The sequence below is a fragment of the Neophocaena asiaeorientalis genome, unplaced genomic scaffold (assembly GCF_003031525.2).
Source record: "Neophocaena asiaeorientalis asiaeorientalis breed wild unplaced genomic scaffold, Neophocaena_asiaeorientalis_V1.1 scaffold204, whole genome shotgun sequence".
Taxonomy (NCBI): Eukaryota; Metazoa; Chordata; class Mammalia; order Artiodactyla; family Phocoenidae; genus Neophocaena; species Neophocaena asiaeorientalis.
Genome location: NW_020173922.1, coordinates 6,635,600 through 6,652,615, shown reverse-complemented (window position 1 = coordinate 6,652,615; position 17,016 = coordinate 6,635,600). Strand labels below are relative to the sequence as shown.

Below are 17,016 nucleotides of genomic sequence, written 5' to 3'. Positions count from 1 at the left end.
CCTGGCCAAGAAGGCGGAGGAAAAAACGTGAAGGGACAAATGCAAGACCATTTTTACCTTTTGCATTCGAGGTATAAAGCCTGGCAAATAGTACAAGGTAAACTAGTCCCATGTAATGAGTGCTTTCTCTGTACCAGGCATTGCACCAAGCCCTCACTTGCATTATCTCATCAAATCCTTACCACAAACTCGGGAGATGGGTGACAGCCACGCTCTACAGAGAAGGAAACTGAGGCCCAAAGAGGTTATGTGACTTGTGCCATGTCTCCGAGCTATTGAGTGTTCTGTCTTCGGAGCCAGACTGTAGGAAACACCCCATTGGATTCAGGCCCCTTGCTATTGGGAAACCTCCAGGGGTAGAATATGAAAGGATAGGGTGTGGGAAAGAGAATACAGAGGGGAAGGGGGGTGCAAGGTGAGGCTTAGGCCAGGGAGGTCCTCAGTCGCCCCATCCTAATGGTCACAAGCCCCCTGGCCAATGGGCCTGATTGGAGTCACTTGTGTCCCAACAGGCACCTCCAGCCCCAAGGACTGAGCTGCCAACACCCATCGAGGGGAAGCTGGCCCTTAACTCCCATCACTTCAAAAGGTTTACAAACCTCTGGACTCAACCTCAAGGTAAAGTGCGAGACTGGACAATGGTGGGGGCAGTGGATGGAGGAGGAAATGAGAAGCAGCAAGCCACCTCAAGGCCACCCAAGCCAACTGCCCACTCGCCCCCCTCCCGGCCTCACCTCTGTGACGGGACTCTTGGACATGAACAGCAGTGGGAGGAGAAGAATTGGAGGAAGGGAGGGAAAGGGAGAGGAAGGTGTGGGAGAGGGAAAGGTATAAAAACCTCCAAGACCAAGGAGCAGGAGCTGGGGGATTCCCCCGGACAGGGGCTCAGGCTGGACCAGATGTGGAGAACAATGGGCCAGGAGGCTAGGGAGCCGGAAGGGAAGGGGGGAGGGAGGCCACACCGTCGGGTCAGAAAGGTCATTGTACTTCAGAAGCCAAGGACACGGGCACCTTTGGCTCCTGAAGTATGTGGGCAGGGACTGACCCAGGGCCAGTGCAAGAGCCAGAGGCAGCCACAAGGTAGGCCAAGCTGGCAGATCACGCCACCCACCACTAATAACAATGTCATTGCCTACGACTCCGGGCCAATGTTTCACTTCATCCCCACGATTTCCTGCTGAGTGGGCTACTGTTGTTATTCCCATCTGCGCTCTTAAGATGAGGCCCAGAGAGGTTGAGTGACTTGTCCTACATGACCCAGCTGGGAAGTTGTGGAGTGAGGATTTGAACCCAGGCATTTTGGCTCTGATGGCCACTCTCTTAATCAGCGCTGCTTCCCATGAGACAAAAACGGGTGATGAGGGCGAAGTCAAGACTGAGAGGTAGACAAGTGTGGGAAAAAGGGGAATGGGAGAAGAATGACAGGAGATGACGGAAACAAAGAGAGACAAGGAAGGGAAGAGAGGCCAGGGTGTGACTTGCCCGGGAGGGGCTCAGGCTCTCTGCTCACTTGGCCACAGCAGGGGCTCCCCTCCCCTCAGTGGCTGCCTTGCCACATGGACAGCACCTTCCCATCCGGCCTGTCCCCAGCCGCATCCTCCTCAGCGGCGGGCCACTCAGCTTCACGGAAACTCTTTCTCTAATTGGCATAGAAGCTCACAGCCCTCCCTTTTCCTGTAGGTGGGGTTTCCATAGGAAAAAGCTGCTTCTCTGTTTCCCCAGCCTAGCAACTGTTTGGAAGTCAGATCCCCACATCCTGCTCTACTGGGTCAAGTCCCTCCTGGACCGGCTCTTGTCCATCATTTGCTAACGGGGACCAACAGTGCCCCTGAACAATTTTACTTCATTGGTCCTTGGACCCCTCAAATCTCTTCTGATGAAGATGGCCTTGCCTGGGAATTCTGCTGGCTCCATCAACTAATTATGGGACGAGGCTGTGCCAGCAGGTCTGGGGGCAGGAGAACAGGGCTAATCAAGCCCCCCAGGAAACACTGGAGGACTTGCCCAGCCTTTGAAGAACTCTAGCGGTTTCTGGATCTAGCCCACTCTGGCGGTAAGCATGATGCGACTTCTGCCACTTCTGCTGGGACTTTGGGGGCCAGGTGGCTACTTGTTCCTTTCAGGGGATTGTCAGGAGGTCGCCACTCTCACTGTGAAATATCAAGTGTCAGAGGAAGTACCATCCGGCACAGTGATAGGGAAGCTGTCTCAGGAACTGGGCCGGGAGGAGAGGTCTGGGCGAGCAGGGGCTGCCTTCCAGGTCTTGCAGCTGCCTCAGGCGCTCCCCATCCAGGTGGACTCCAAGGACGGCCTGCTCAGCACAGGGAGGCGGCTGGACCGGGAGCAGCTTTGCCGGCAGCAGGATCCCTGCCTGGTTTCCTTTGACGTGCTTGCCACAGGGGATTTGGCTCTCATCCACGTGGAGATCCAGGTGCTGGACATCAACGACCACCAGCCTCAGTTTCCCAAAGGTGAGCAGGAGCTGGAAATCTCTGAGAGCGCCTCCCTGCGCACCCGGATCCCCCTGGACAGAGCTCTGGACCCAGACACTGGCCCCAACACTCTGCACTCCTACACCCTGTCTCCCAGCGAGCATTTTGCCCTGGATGTCATTGTGGGGCCCGATGAGACCAAACACGCGGAACTCGTGGTGGTGAAGGAGCTGGACCGGGAAATCCATTCATTTTTTGATCTGGTGTTAACTGCCTATGACAGTGGGAACCCCCCCAAGTCAGGCACCAGCTTGGTCAAGGTCAATGTCCTGGACTCCAATGACAATAGCCCTGTGTTCGCTGAGAGCTCACTGGCACTGGAAATCCAAGAAGACGCTGCCCCTGGTACTCTCCTCATAAACTTGACTGCCACAGACCCTGATCAAGGCCCCAACGGGGAGGTGGAATACTTCCTCAGTAAGCATGTGCCTCCAGAGGTGCTGGACACCTTCAGTATTGATGCCAAGACAGGCCAGGTGATTCTGCGTCAACCCCTAGACTATGAGAAGAATCCTGCCTATGAGGTGGATGTCCAGGCGAGGGACCTGGGTCCCAATCCCATCCCAGCCCACTGCAAAATTCTCATCAAGGTTCTGGACGTCAATGACAACACCCCAAACATCCACATCACGTGGGCCTCCCAACCATCCCTGGTGTCCGAAGCTCTTCCCAAGGACAGTTTCATTGCTCTCATCATGGCAAATGACCTAGACTCAGGAAACAATGGCCTGGTCCACTGTTGGCTGAGCCAAGAGCTGGGCCACTTCAGGCTGAAGAGGACCAATGGCAACACATACATGCTGCTAACCAACGCCACGCTGGACAGAGAGCAGTGGCCGCAATATACCCTCACTCTTTTGGCCCAAGACCAAGGACCCCAGCCCTTATCAGTCAAGAAACAGCTCAGCATTCAGATCAGTGATGCCAACGACAACGCACCTGTGTTTGAGAAAAGCAGGTACCAGGTCTCCACTCGGGAAAACAACCTGCCCTCTCTTCACCTCATTACCATCAAGGCCCATGATGCAGATCTGGGCGTTAATGGGAAAATCTCATACCACATCCAGGACTCTCCAGTTTCTCACTTGGTAGCTATTGACTCAGACACAGGCGAGGTCACCGCTCAGAGGTCACTGGACTATGAACAGATGGCCGGCTTTGAGTTCCTGGTGATCGCAGAGGACAGGGGGCAGCCCCAGCTTGCATCCAGTGTCTCTGTGTGGGTCAGCCTGCTGGATGCCAATGATAATGTCCCAGAGGTGATTCACCCCATACTCAGCGATGGGAAAGCCAGTCTCTCGGTGCTTGTAAATGCCTCCACAGGTCACCTGCTGGTGCCCATTGAAACTCCCAATGGCGTGGGTCCAGCAGGCACTGACATGCCACCACAGGCCACCCCCAGCTCCCGGCCATTCCTTTTGGTGACCATTGTAGCAAGAGATGCAGACTCGGGGGCAAATGGAGAGCTCCTCTACAGCATTCAGAGCGGGAACGAAGCCGGTCTCTTTGTCCTCAGTCCCCACCTGGGGCAGCTGTTCATCAACATCACCAATGCCAGCAGCCTCACTGGGAGTGAGTGGGAGCTGGAGATCGTGGTGGAAGACCGGGGCAGCCCCTCCTTACAGACCCGGGCCCTGTTGAGGGTCTTCTTCGTCACCAGTGTGGACCACTTGAGGGACTCAGCCCGTGAGCCTGGGGCTCTGAGCACATCGGTGCTCACGGTGATTTGCCTGGTCGTATTGCTGGCCATCTCCGGGTTGATCTTGGCTCTGATTATGTCCATTTGCCGGACAGAGAAGAAGGACAACAGGGCCTACAACTGTCGGGAGGCCGAGTCCACCTACCGTCACCAGCCCAAGAGGCCCCAGAAACACATCCAGAAGGCGGACATCCACCTCGTGCCTGTGCTCAGGGGCCAGGTGGATGAGCCTGGCGAAGCTGGGCAGCCCCCCAAGCACGTGGGCAAGGAAGCGATGATGGAAGCAGGCTGGGACCCCTGCCTGCAGGCCCCCTTTCATCTCACACCGACCCTGTACAGGACTCTGCGTAACCAAGGTAACCAGGGAACGCTGGCCGAGAGCCGAGAGGTGCTGCAGGACACTGTCAACCTCCTTTTCAACCATCCCAGGCAGAGGAATGCCTCCCGGGAGAACCTGAACCTTCCCGAGCCCCAACCTGCGACGGGCCAGCCCCGCTCAAGGCCCCTGAAGGTTGCGGGCAGCCCCACAGGGAGGGTGCCTGGGGACCAGGGCAGTAAGGAGGCCCCGCTGAGCCCGCCGGCCTCCTCTGCAACCCTGAGGCGGCAGCGGAATCTCCATGGCAAAGTAGCCCCTGAGAAAGAGTCAGGCCCCCGTCAGATCCTGCGGAGCCTGGTCCGGCTGTCTGTGGCTGCCTTTGCGGAGCGGAACCCCGTAGAGGAGCTCACTGTGGATTCGCCTCCTGTTCAGGTAACTCGGTGTGGGCAGCTCCCTCTCTTGTCAGCCCCCCTCACCCGCCCACAACAGCATCAGACCCCATTACCCTCACATTCTTCACATTCATTCCTCAGCCTCACCACGCACTTTAGGATGCATTGGGTGCAGTTGTTCAGGGCACAGCTCTGGGGTCAACAGAATTTAGCTGTGTGATCCTGGACAAATGACTTACTGTCTCTGAGCCTTAGTTTCCTTATCTATAAAATAGGGATGACAGTAAGAGCATCTGCCTTGCAGAACTGTCCTAAGGATTTGGTCAGTTAATTCCTATATGAGCACTCACTTAGAGTGCCTTGTGCAAGTAGACACATAGCAAAGGTAGTGATTAAGAGTACAAGCTTTGGAGCAAGGCTGCCCAGGTTCAAATTCTGGCTCCACCTCTTCCAAGCTGTGAACCACAGGGAAGTTACTCAGCTTCTCTGTTGAAGTTGCCCAAGTTAACAGCACCCATCTCCCAAGTTTGCTTGAAGGTAATAAAGTGAACGTGCTTAAAGCCTCTAGAATAGTGTCTGGCGTGTAGTCAGCACTCAGAAAATGATTATGATGATTTCTGCAAAGCTCTTCTCCATTTCACCTGCCCTCATCTCGTCTGGGCAACCTCCGGGTGAAGCAAGCCGGCATAGGCATCATTGCCCCCAGGCTCAGGGGCTGCATTTGACCTGCCTGAGACCCCAGAGCTTGCCAGCTAGGCCTATGGGATAGGACAGTGGAAACAACCTTGGAACTTGGGAGTTAGGCAGATCTAGGTTCCAGTTTCAGCACAGCCACTTTAGGAGCTGGGCAACATTAACATCTGAGCCTTATTTTCTTCATCTATAAAATGGGGATTGTGATGCCAAACTTAGCTGTATCTACCTCCCAGGGGGTTGAGAATTAAATGGGATGATGAATGGCTGTGTCCAGTGACCTAGGATTTACTGGACACACCTGGGAAAGCTTTTTCCGGGACGGTGTCTGATCTCACACCCGTATCAACTCCTCTGAACCCCAGATCATTTTCCCTGTGCCAGGCTGCCCGCCCAAGGCACACTTCTGTCATAAGCCAGGCTATCAGCTCATGTTTCCTGCGGAGCAAGGACACAGCTTCCTTCCCCCACCCCTTCCCCAGGAAGCCACCTCGAGAGGGCCCAGCTGCTCTCTCAGGAGTCCTGCCCTGGGCTCTGTGCAGCCCCAGAAGTTGCCCAGAGCCATGCATTCATTCATTTGTTCATTCATTCATTCACCCATTCATTCATCAAATGCTTATTGAATGAGCTCTTTGTGCCAAACACTGTGCTGGTGGTTGGCAAACAGAGAGAGCAGATAGCAAGCCCTGTGGGTGACCCCACTGGGGTGAAAGAGAGGAGGGTACCAAGTTGGGATCAAGTTGAGGGTAAGAGGCAGCTTGCCTAATGCTTGTCTTTCCGGTAGCACAGTGCCACAGTGGAGTCAGATCCCAGTTCAAAGTCCAACCCTGCCTCTAATTGCTGTGTAGCCCCTGTGAGCCTCAGGTGCCACATCTGTAAAGTGGATATAATGGTATCTCTTTCCTTGGGTTACTGAAGAATGACATGAGATTATACACCACTGGACAGTTATTAAGTGCTTATCATAAGATCTATTCCTAAGTAATTTATAGACTTTCACTCATTTAATCCTCATAGCCACAACTAACACATGACCTGAGTCTCATTTTTATTCCTTTTTTTTTTTTTTTTTTAACTGCTGAGGAAACTGAGGGTCAGAATGCTTAAGTAATTCCTCAAGGCCACACAGATGGGAAGTGGAACAGGGGCAGATTTAGGACTTGAACCCAAGTCTGACTCCAGAGTCTGGACTCTAACTGTGAAATGACAGCCTGAATGACAGCATACAACTTAGGGTTTGGCACTCAGGGAGTTTCCCTGAAGTAGCAGCTGTCACTCGAAAACAGGGTGGCAGGTGCTTGTAGGAGGGTTTCTGGGCCTGAGCCAGGAGGTGGGAACTGCCCTGAGGCAGGCAATGGGACCCTGACCCTCCCACATCACAGTGAAACCCCAGTCCTGGCCACCTCCCCTTCCAACTCTCCTCTGAGGTTGGCATTTTCTGTCTTGAGCTGCCCAGAGGGCAGAGGGACCCTCTCAGGGAAGAGGGGGGCTGGGCCCAGTTGGGAGGCAGAGGCAGCATTTCTAGGAGGAACAACCCAAACCCCTTGACTCTGCAGAGCATTTCAAACTTTCAAACCAGCTAATTAATCCTGACAACCCTGTAAAGAAGTCTGGGTGGTATTTTTAGATCCACCTTAGAGATGAGGAAACTGAGGTCTGAGTGTGTCTAAAAACCTGCCTGACATCACACAACAAGCTAGAAACGACCTTGACTTGGTCTGTTGCCTTCTCCCTCACAAGGGCCTGTGGGGCCTCACCCTGACATCTCACCCACCCCTGCCCCACTCACCAGCCTTTCTGAAACGCCTCCGTCTCCTCTGGCCTTTCAGCTTGAGCACCTTCTGACCAAAACTCCCTTCCTCCCTCACCCTGGCCTTCACCCTCTCTCCACTTGCCAAACCCCTGTGGAACCTCCGGGTCTCAGCAGAGGCGCCTGGCATGTAGTATGAACTCAGAAAACGTATGTTGAAATAAGTGAATTACTTCCCCCTGTATCCACAGCCCCTACCCGTAACTCCCTTCTTGCTGCAAGCTGGGTGAGGGGCCTTCCTCTGCTCCACTTGACCTCCATCGTTTCTCATCCCTGGTGCAACCCCCCATAGCAACTGCTGTGTCCTGTCTCCCCTGACTGTCCTCCCTGGCAGACTGGGAACTCCCTGAGGACGGAGACTGGGTCTTGTTCTCATTCTTACCCCCCCTCCCCCCAGCAAGCACTCGGCGTGGCACAAACAAGCTCTCATTAAATACTTGTCGAGTGAACGAAAGGAAGAATAAACGAATGATTCAAAGACACCCTTCTGCCTTCTGTACAACATAGTCTTACATCTGGCCCGCCAACAATGGCTCAGTCTTTGAACATCACTGAAGCGGGGGAAATAACACTTTACAATAATCCTTATCGAGGTTATAACACATTTATAGTCAGGACATGCCCTTTTCACCCCCGTCCCACAGCTTCCACCGCGAGCAGGTCTCCTGGGGGAATGAGAGTTGGGGGACAGGCCCAGAGGGTTCTCATTCTCTCTGAGTCTCAGACTCCCAGGTCCTGGGAATTTGTAGTTGACACATGGCCAAGCAGGGAACCTGTCTGCACACATCCCTGCCTCCGTCACCATCACCGTTCACCATCCCCCATCCGATCCACAAACATCTGAAGCTGGAGGAAAGACTATAAAAAGAAAGCACCGGCATTGAGGGAAACATCCGGTGAGGAAGTGTGCTGGGTCGGAATTGTGTGGAGTCAACAGATTTTTCCTGTCTTGTAGCAAATCTCCCAGCTGCTGTCCTTGCTGCATCAGGGCCAATTCCAGCCCAAACCAAACCACCGGGGAAATAAGTACTTGGCCAAGCCCGGCGGCAGCAGGTAAGCTGCACGTAGCCCCCACTGGCTTCTCAAGCCCCCCACCAGCCTGCCCTCACGCTTGCAGCCTCTGTGCCTTGAGGAAGGGTGAGCACATCCCAGACGCTGCTCCCCTGGGAGACTGCAGCGAACAGCATCCATTCCCCCACCCAGGCATCCTGGTCCTGGAGCAACTGTATTAATAGTATCTACAGGACCCGAGTCACTAAGGAAGTGACTTCATCCCTGAGGCTCTGATTATCTATCTGTTCCCTGATTGCAGAGGTGCTGGGCTATGAACTTTAAATCTGTAACGTTTAGCTCTTTCTCTTGACCCTTAAACATAATATGAAGGCTCCAGGCTAAGGATGTGGGTGTGTGGGTGTGTTCCTTTGGGCCGTCCTAGAATTAAAGAGACCTCAAGAGGACATCTAATCTAACTCCCTCTTGCTACAGATGGAGAAACTGAGGCTCTAAGTAGTTTGATCCAAACCAGCTATGTAAACTTGAGCAAATCAAGCCTCAGGGATGCAGTTTCTCATCCATGAAACAGAGGTCACCACACTTCCTTGTAGTGATGGGGTAAGGATTTAATGATCACATGCGTTCTAAGCCCACGGCCCAGTGCCTGGCACATGGGAGGTACACAAACAATGCTAAGTCCTTTCCCCGTAAAGTGACTTTGCTCAAGGTCAAATAGCCAGTGAGTGGCAAAGCTGGGACCAGCTCTCAGGACACTGACTTCCGGTTCAGTGCTCTTGCTGTGACAACTTACAGTCTTTTTTTTTTTGTTTTTTTTTTTTTTTGCAAAGATAGCTAGAAATAGTGTAGAGTAGCGGTGAGCACACACATTCCAGAGTCATATCAGCCCGGATTTGAATTCTTACTTAATTTGTGGGGACCTTGGGCAAGCTACCTAATCTTTACAAATCTTGGTTTTCTCATTTGTAAAGTGAGGACAACAAGAGAACCCCTTACAGACGTGAAAGGTTTGATGAGAAGGTAAATATACCTTGCAAAGCATATGTCTGACTCAGAGTAATTGCTCAATAAACATTAGTTGTTGCCATTACTTGCAAACTTGCTACCCCTGCATAGGAGCAGAAATGGCCACAGAAAAAAGCAGCAAGGACCCCCAGGCCTTAAAGGGAACTTTTCCAGATGCTGGGATGAGACGCCAGGCCTGTCCCCACCATGCTAAGGTAGTCCCAGGAACTGGCCTCCCCCAGGTGATAGAGAGGGTCTTTGGCAGGGAGGGGTCAGGGAGACAGCAAGAGACTCCATAGTAGATTCTGAGTAGCTTTCGGATGCCTCACCTCTGCTGCATCCTCTATTGACCTGCTCTTCTGGTCTGGGATTTAGCCTCAAATAGGGAGGAAGGAACATTCAGTCACTCAGTCCACGAAGTATTTATTAAGCACCTACTATGTGCCAAGTCCTATTCTGAGCACTGGCGAGAAAGCAGCGGATGAGACAGACAAATATCCCTGCCCTCACTGGAGCTCATACTCAGATAGAGGGATAGAGGGGTGGAAGGATGACTGCATTAGATCACCCAAAGTTTACTAAACTCCTATTCCATGCCAGGTAATGAGAAGCAATGGAGGGACAATGGTGAGTAATATCAGGGCATTCATAGTCACTTCTGTTTGCTGACTGCTTACAACACTGTGCTAAGCTCTTTACATGCAACACCTCATTTTACCCCCATAACGCCCCATGAGGTGGGTGTTATTTATTACTCCCATTTTACAGATGAGGAAGCAGACTCAGAGTAGGCAGGAGGGCTGGGATCAAGTAACCCAGATTGGTCTGACTCTGAAGGCTGGGCTGTGGACCCACTTCCCTCTGTGGATGAACGAATGCTGGCATGAATAGAAGACTATTCATGAGCAGGAATGAATGAATCTATGTGTGAATTTCCTCACTCGCGGACTGTGTTGGCTCCCTTTGCAGGAGTGCAATCCCAGACACAGATGGCCCAGGTGCCAGGGCTGGTGGCCAGGCAGAACCAGATCAGGAGGAAGGGCCCTTGGACCCTGAGGAGGACCTCTCTGTGAAGCAGCTGCTAGAAGAAGAGCTGTCGAACCTGCTGGACCCCTACACAGGTAGGGACTCCCCAGGGTCACCCCGACCCTGCTTCTGCCCCCATGGTACCCTCCTGTGCCCAGGCTTCAGAGTTCTGCTCCAATCCACTGCAGGAAAACAGCCTTTCTATTTCTGGAGAAGACTATCAGCAAAAGTTTTTCACTTCCCCTGGAGCTTCAGATCTTCATTTGTTTAAAGATCAGATTCTACTCTGATCATTCATTTAAAAAAATCATCATAAGAATAGTGAACAGTTACTGAGCTCTTGGTGTGTGCCAGGTACCAAGGAAGCATCTTATATACATTATCTCAGTTAAGCTTCCAAACAGTCTTTTCAGGTAGATATTATGAGCTCCAATTTAGAGATCAGCAAACTGAGGCTCAGAGGTAATACAGCCTGCCCAGAGTCACTTCAATGATTGAAGGGAAGCCATCCTGAGCCCACCTACCATCACGGGACCTCTCTCTACCTCCTAAACCACTCATCTGCATTTCTTTGATGTCTTTAAATACGCTTTTACCCTGAGAATTCAAGAATCTGCCAGCTCCCTCCGCCCCCCCACCCCGCATCAGTCAGCCCCCTTCAGGTAACGCAGAGTAAGTCCAACCTACACTGACTTTCTGTTTCTGTAGTTAATAATCCGCTCTTCATCTGGACATATTCTGTGCGCTGAAGGCATGACAGGGACTTCCCTTTCCTTGGTTAAAAAAATATATAGCTAACTTTTATTGAGTGCTTTCTATGTGCTAGTCCCTGTTCTAATCGCCTCATGAGAAAATCTTCTGAGATAGGGACTATCCGTTATCTCCATTTCATAAAGGAAAAAAACTGAGGGGAGAGGGTGTTTAGTAATTTTCCCAAGGTTGTGCAGCCAATGGTTATTAACCCAGGCAGTGTGGCTCTAAATTAAAATTAAGTAAAATGAAATCTAATTAAAATCAAGTAAAATGAAAAATTCAGCTCCTCAGTCATATCAGCCACATTTCCGGAGCTCAGTAGCTACGTGTGGCTAATGGATATTGCTTGGGACAGCACAAATCTACAGAGTTTTACAGGATAGCATTGTCTAGAATGCAGAGCTGTGAGGTCCAATAGAGTAGCCACTGGCCACATGTGAAAATGGCTAGTACCAATTGAGATGTGATAGAAGTATAAAACACACTCCAGATTTTGAAGACTTAGTATGAAAAAAGAATGTAAAATATCTCATTAATAATTTTAAAAATATTGATTATGTGATAAAATGATATTAAATATAAAACAACGTTTACAAATTAACTTCACCTTCTCTTTCTACTTTTTAAATGTGGCTACTAGAAAATTTCAGACGACCTCAGTGCCTTGCATTATATCTGTGTGCACCAGCTCTGCGCTGGAACCTGTGGGCTCAGTTCCCATGTGGTCCTGCTTCCCCACAGCACAGAGGGCAAAGAACACAGGGAGATGGTAACAAGTGGTGTGACGAAGAGCGCAGCAGGGGTAGAAGTGCCTGCGCTGCTCACAGGGCTGGACTGTGATGAGGCTACTGGTGAATGTGCCTGACACTGGGGTCTTGGCTGCATCAGATAAAAGCCCCACCTGAGGATGTGACGATAACCATATCTTACCGTTGCATGAGCTCACTGAATGCTTACAGCCACCTGACAAGATAAGTGCTACTATTTCACCACTTAGTGAGCGAAAAAGGAGGCTCAGAGAGGTTAAGCAAGTTTTTCAAGGTCACAATGCTCATAAGCTGCAAATTTAGGAAACCAAATCCAGGTCTGCCCAGTGCCCACCTGCCACGGAGTGAATTCATCATCACATTTCAGCCATTCTCCTACACTCCACTGATTTTCTCATTCCAAGCTTCATTCCTTCCAAAGCTCTCTGACCCTTGTGCAAGGAAAAGCCTGATTCTGTAACACCAGAAGAGTTCTAACCTTATTACCCCAGAGTCTCAGGGAACTTAGGTTTACATTTCCCAAATGTCCAGGGTTAATATTTATGTCCATTCAATCATTCAATAAACGTTCACTAAGCCCCAGGCGTGGGCTGGACTAGTCGGGAAGGGGCGTGACCCTGCCTCACAGCCTGCACAGCCCCACACTGTGAAGGCAAGACCGAGACTCATTTATCAATAGAAACAGCATTTACTGTATTTTGCAATAACTTTTCAAAATCACAAAAGTAATATTTGGTTAATATAGATAAATGTAGATAAACAAAAAGAGAATAAATCATTTCTGCCCAGGGGTAATTTCAGTTGACACTATGACGCGTCCCCTTCCAGTCTTTCATTCTATGCACAGATTTTAAAGCAGGTTACCTTAAGCAAATATTAAATACATGTTAAAGCAGATGTTGTGCCTTTTTTTTTTTTTTTTTTAAAGACACACATCCTTAACCACAAAGCCTATAATTTCTTCCCTCTGGCTTGGCCTCTATCATTGGGCCTGGAACTAGTTTTCTGAGACAGGATTTTCTGTTGAAGAGATGGGAAAAGGAGAAGTGTGATGATGGGATTTGGGGCCTGGGGGACACTTTTTCACCGCCCCGGCCCTTCCCTGGGACAGCTCTTAGGCAGCCAGCCCCTTCACACCGTTTCCTGCAGTTTGAGAGGGGAAGGTTGAGGAGTTGAGAGCATGGGGCCAGGAGGCAACAGTACAGACCTTAGTAGGCCTGGGAAACCAGAGCCACCTAGCCTCCAGGGGGAGGAAGGGCCAGCTCTTCAGAGAGTGGCTGCAGTGGTGTAGTGGCAGGGGGCTTCCAAGTCATCAGACCTGGGGGTCAAATCGGGGCTTGGTTGCCTAGTAGCTGTGTGACAACTTCTTGGAACTTCAGTTTCCTCATCCATAAAATACTCTTGACTTCAAAGGTTTGTGTGGAGGTTAAATGAGATAATTATGTAAATTGCCTAGCACAGAAGTACTTAATAAGTGGTCACTATTATTATGAATAGGAACCGAAGGCAGCACCAGGCCAGGAACTCCAGCAATGGCTAAAAAACGGGGATTCCCCCACCCCCACCCCCGGCATCCTCAGCTAGTGGTGTCCTGAGGGAGTGAAAATCCTGGCTGTACAGGGATGGATGAAGGACACCTAAACCTGAAACAGCCCCACGGACCGGGAGATGCTTTAGAAACGGGCCATTTCTAATTCTAGGCCTTCCTCCTCCCCCTGCCGCGTCCTCACTCAGCTCACGCGCGGACATCAGTCGCTGCCTTCCTGCCCGGAGCGCTTCCCTGTCAGGGCCTCTTCCTTCCCGCCCACCTCCGGCCGCCCCATCGGTCCCCTCCATTTCCCTTTCCTCCTTTGTCCGGCGCCCCGCCCTGCCCACGACCCCACCCCCGCCCGCCATGGGCTCCGCCCTCACCGCGTCCCTTCCGCCCCTTGCAGGCCTCGCCCTGGACCGGCTGAGCGTCCCCGATCCAGCCTGGATGGCAAGACTCTCTTTGCCCCTCGCCACCAACTACCGTGACAACGTGTTCTCCCCGGACGCTGCGACCTCGGAGGAGCCCAGGACCTTCCAGACGTTCGGCAAGGCGCCGGGGCCCGAGCTGAGCCCGACGGGCACGCGGCTGGCCAGCACCTTCCTGTCGGAGATGAGCTCACTGTTGGAGATGCTGCTGGAGCAGCGCCCCGCCGTGCCGGTGGAGGCCGCCTCCGAGGTGCTGCGGCGGCTCTCAGTCTGCGGAAGGACCCTGAGTCTAGACCTAGCCACCAGCGGGGCCTCGGGCTCGGAAGGCCCTGGGGGCCGATCTGGAAAGAAGGGGGCCGAGGGCAGGACCAGCAGCGGCAGCAGCAGCCGGGACCTGTGGATCCAGGAACCAGGGGCCCCGGGAGATGTTAGGAAGCCCAGGCCCTGAGGATTCTGGGACAGGAGGTGGTTTCTCTAATCTTTGAACTCACTGACCAGAGGTGGCCTGAGAACTTAAGGTGACCAGTGCTGCCCCACAGAGGAGGCAGGAGCCCCAGGACAAACAGCGGGCTGACCAAAGCAACCCCTTGTTAGGGGCTGGCTCTCTGCCTGTGGATTTTTTGGAGGAAGACAGTTGGCCGCTGAGATAAGTGTTTGCTGGCAAAACACATGTAAGAGCACAGAGCGTTCATCCTCCTGCAGAGCAGATGCCAAGGAGTGTCACAAGCAGGAAAGGATGGCCTGGGTGCACACTGGAGGGTGTTGGGGGCTGGATCCTGGGGCACCAGGCAAAGCTCTCTGACCTACTAATAAAGGAAAAGCCGTGGCTCGTTATCCTGTTTGCACCTGTCGAGAGGGAGGATGAAAGAATAGAGTGAAGGTTCTTTGTCATCCAGTCCCTGGCCAGAGGGTCATGCGGGGCCTGGACAGGAGGGTGCACAGTGTTAGGTAGGCAATGATGGACATGGGTACTCTTGACCCCTGCTCCTCTGCTGCTGCTACATTATCAAATAATCCGATTCTCAGCTGGAAAATTAAGGCTAAGAAAAGCATGACTATAGAGCATTAACACGAGCCAGACACAAGTCTTTACAATCGGATTTAATTTCATTTCTCCACAGCCCTAGGAGGGGAGGTGTTATTAGCCCCATTTCACAGACAAAGGCATGAGACTTGGAGAGGCTGAGGGTCTTGCCCAAGATCAAGCAGAGAGAGGAGGCAGAGCCAGGAATTGGAACTAGGCTTGTCCAACACCAAAACCCATGCCCTCGACCTTGACACTAGACTGCCAGCCAAGGAAAGGAAAGGAAGAGCCCCCATACGTGAGCTTTTGCCAGTAGCAGACTTGCCTGAGATCCCCTCAAGAAACACTGTTGAAAAGAACATTTCCAAAGCCACTCAGGCCTTCACATCTCTGCTCTTCCAAGCACATAGTGAGAGGGACTTGGAACTGACCTGATGCAGGGTGGGTGTCTGCAGACTCCTGTCCTTTCCCAGCAAGCAGCCCTTCAGGTACAGAAGTCATCTTTCCAGACCCACCAATCGTGAGTAAATCTTCCTCTGTCACAGCAGTGAATTCAGGCCCTAGAGGACAGTGTGTGAACCGGGTCTATGAAATTGACACTGACAGCAGCAAACCTTCCAGGAGAGGAAGGAGTGAAAAAAATAGCAAATATTTTCCCAAGGCTCAGCCTTATAATTTCCCTGGAAATTTCCAAGCAGTCTATTCAGCTTCTCGGTAATGTGGGGCTTTCTTGGATACTAAAGGGAAAAATTCCTTTATGTGCCTCTCCTTTTGCCCTTTTTCTGGAGCTCAGTACACATGTTCACTGTCCACAGAAATGGGCCAATCATACTCCCAACTAGGGATAATGAAAACCACCCACACTTGGAATGCAATGAGGCATCATTATTCCATTATCCTGTTTTACAGATGAGGAAAATGAGGCCCTCATAAGTGCTTCAGGAGCTTCAGGAATGCTTCTGGAGCAGGGTCTCTAGGTCTCTGATCACTCCGAGGCAGAGTAAACTCTTTACAAGGTCTGTGATTTGCAAGCTGCTGGGTTCCCCAAGTCAATGAAAGAGGCTGGGGGACACCAAGCAGGTAGGGTCTCCAACCTGACCAGCCAGGTACCTGGCACAAGGCAACACTTGATGAATACTTGTTGAATGGAAGAATAAATGAATAAATGGGTAAATAGATGCTACAAGGAGTCCCTTTTCTCTATATTGGAGCTCCAGGTAAGACTTTCTTAGAAAAGGAAAAAAAAAATCTTCCATTATGTGAAGACAAAGTCTGAAAACCACAGCACTGGAGTAGACAGTGCTGACCCCCAATTACTAGTGGATTTTCAGTGCAGAGCTGATGTTGGGAGGTGGAGAGAAGAGATGGGAAGAGGAGGTAGGTGACCTAGGGAAACTGGAACCAGGGCTCGCAACTGGATCACTGCCTCACTCTAGTTCAAAAGTCCTAAATCTTGGACCCCCTGAATGCCAGGCGAGACTTTGTATACAGGTGTTTTTCTAGGCAGAAGATACGGAGTTATCAGATTTTCAAAGGAACATGTGACCTATAAAAAGATAAGCAGCACTGCTCTCAGTCACTATCTAAACCTCCACAGACGTGGGCAATTTTAGTCACAAGGAGTCTGAACATTTTATAGCCAAGGAAATGGCAAGACAGAAAGAGCCGACTGGCCCAGAGCCACACGGCAGGCTTGTGACATCTGCATCTGAGGTGCAGGATGATGTTCTTTCTAATACATCAAGGGTTCTTAACCTGGGGTTCTTGGTTGGGCTTCGGGATCTAAGAACCTGCTGAACTGCATGCAAAATTGGGAAGATGTGCATTTTTCTATGGGAAGGAGTCAGTGCTTTCATCTGATTCTCAAAGGGGTCTGTGACCGAAATAAGATTGAGGCCCACTGTGATCCTCTATTCCCCGCCGAACCTGGAGAACTCATGGGTAGAGCTGTTGCTGTTCTGAGGCAACCGACCTTTGATCAGGGCGGGGTTGTATGTACGTGAGGGTTAGTGCTCTCACCCGAACGTTGCAACCCCTCCAAGTAGGCTGATGCCAGCCCTTATACCCAATAA

General features: G+C 51.5%; 1 protein-coding gene across 1 annotated transcript; it reads left to right on the top strand.

Moving 5' to 3' along the window:
• The first annotated feature begins 1,754 nt into the window (after positions 1–1,754).
• On the top strand, positions 1,755–14,754 carry PCDH12 (protocadherin 12). The gene is made up of 4 exons (XM_024752444.1): positions 1,755–4,939; positions 8,358–8,455; positions 10,388–10,539; positions 13,899–14,754. Exons 1-4 carry the CDS (start codon positions 2,060–2,062, stop codon positions 14,366–14,368), a joined length of 3,600 nt encoding a protein of 1,199 aa, XP_024608212.1. The 5' UTR covers positions 1,755–2,059; the 3' UTR covers positions 14,369–14,754.
• Positions 14,755–17,016: the final 2,262 nt, after the last annotated feature.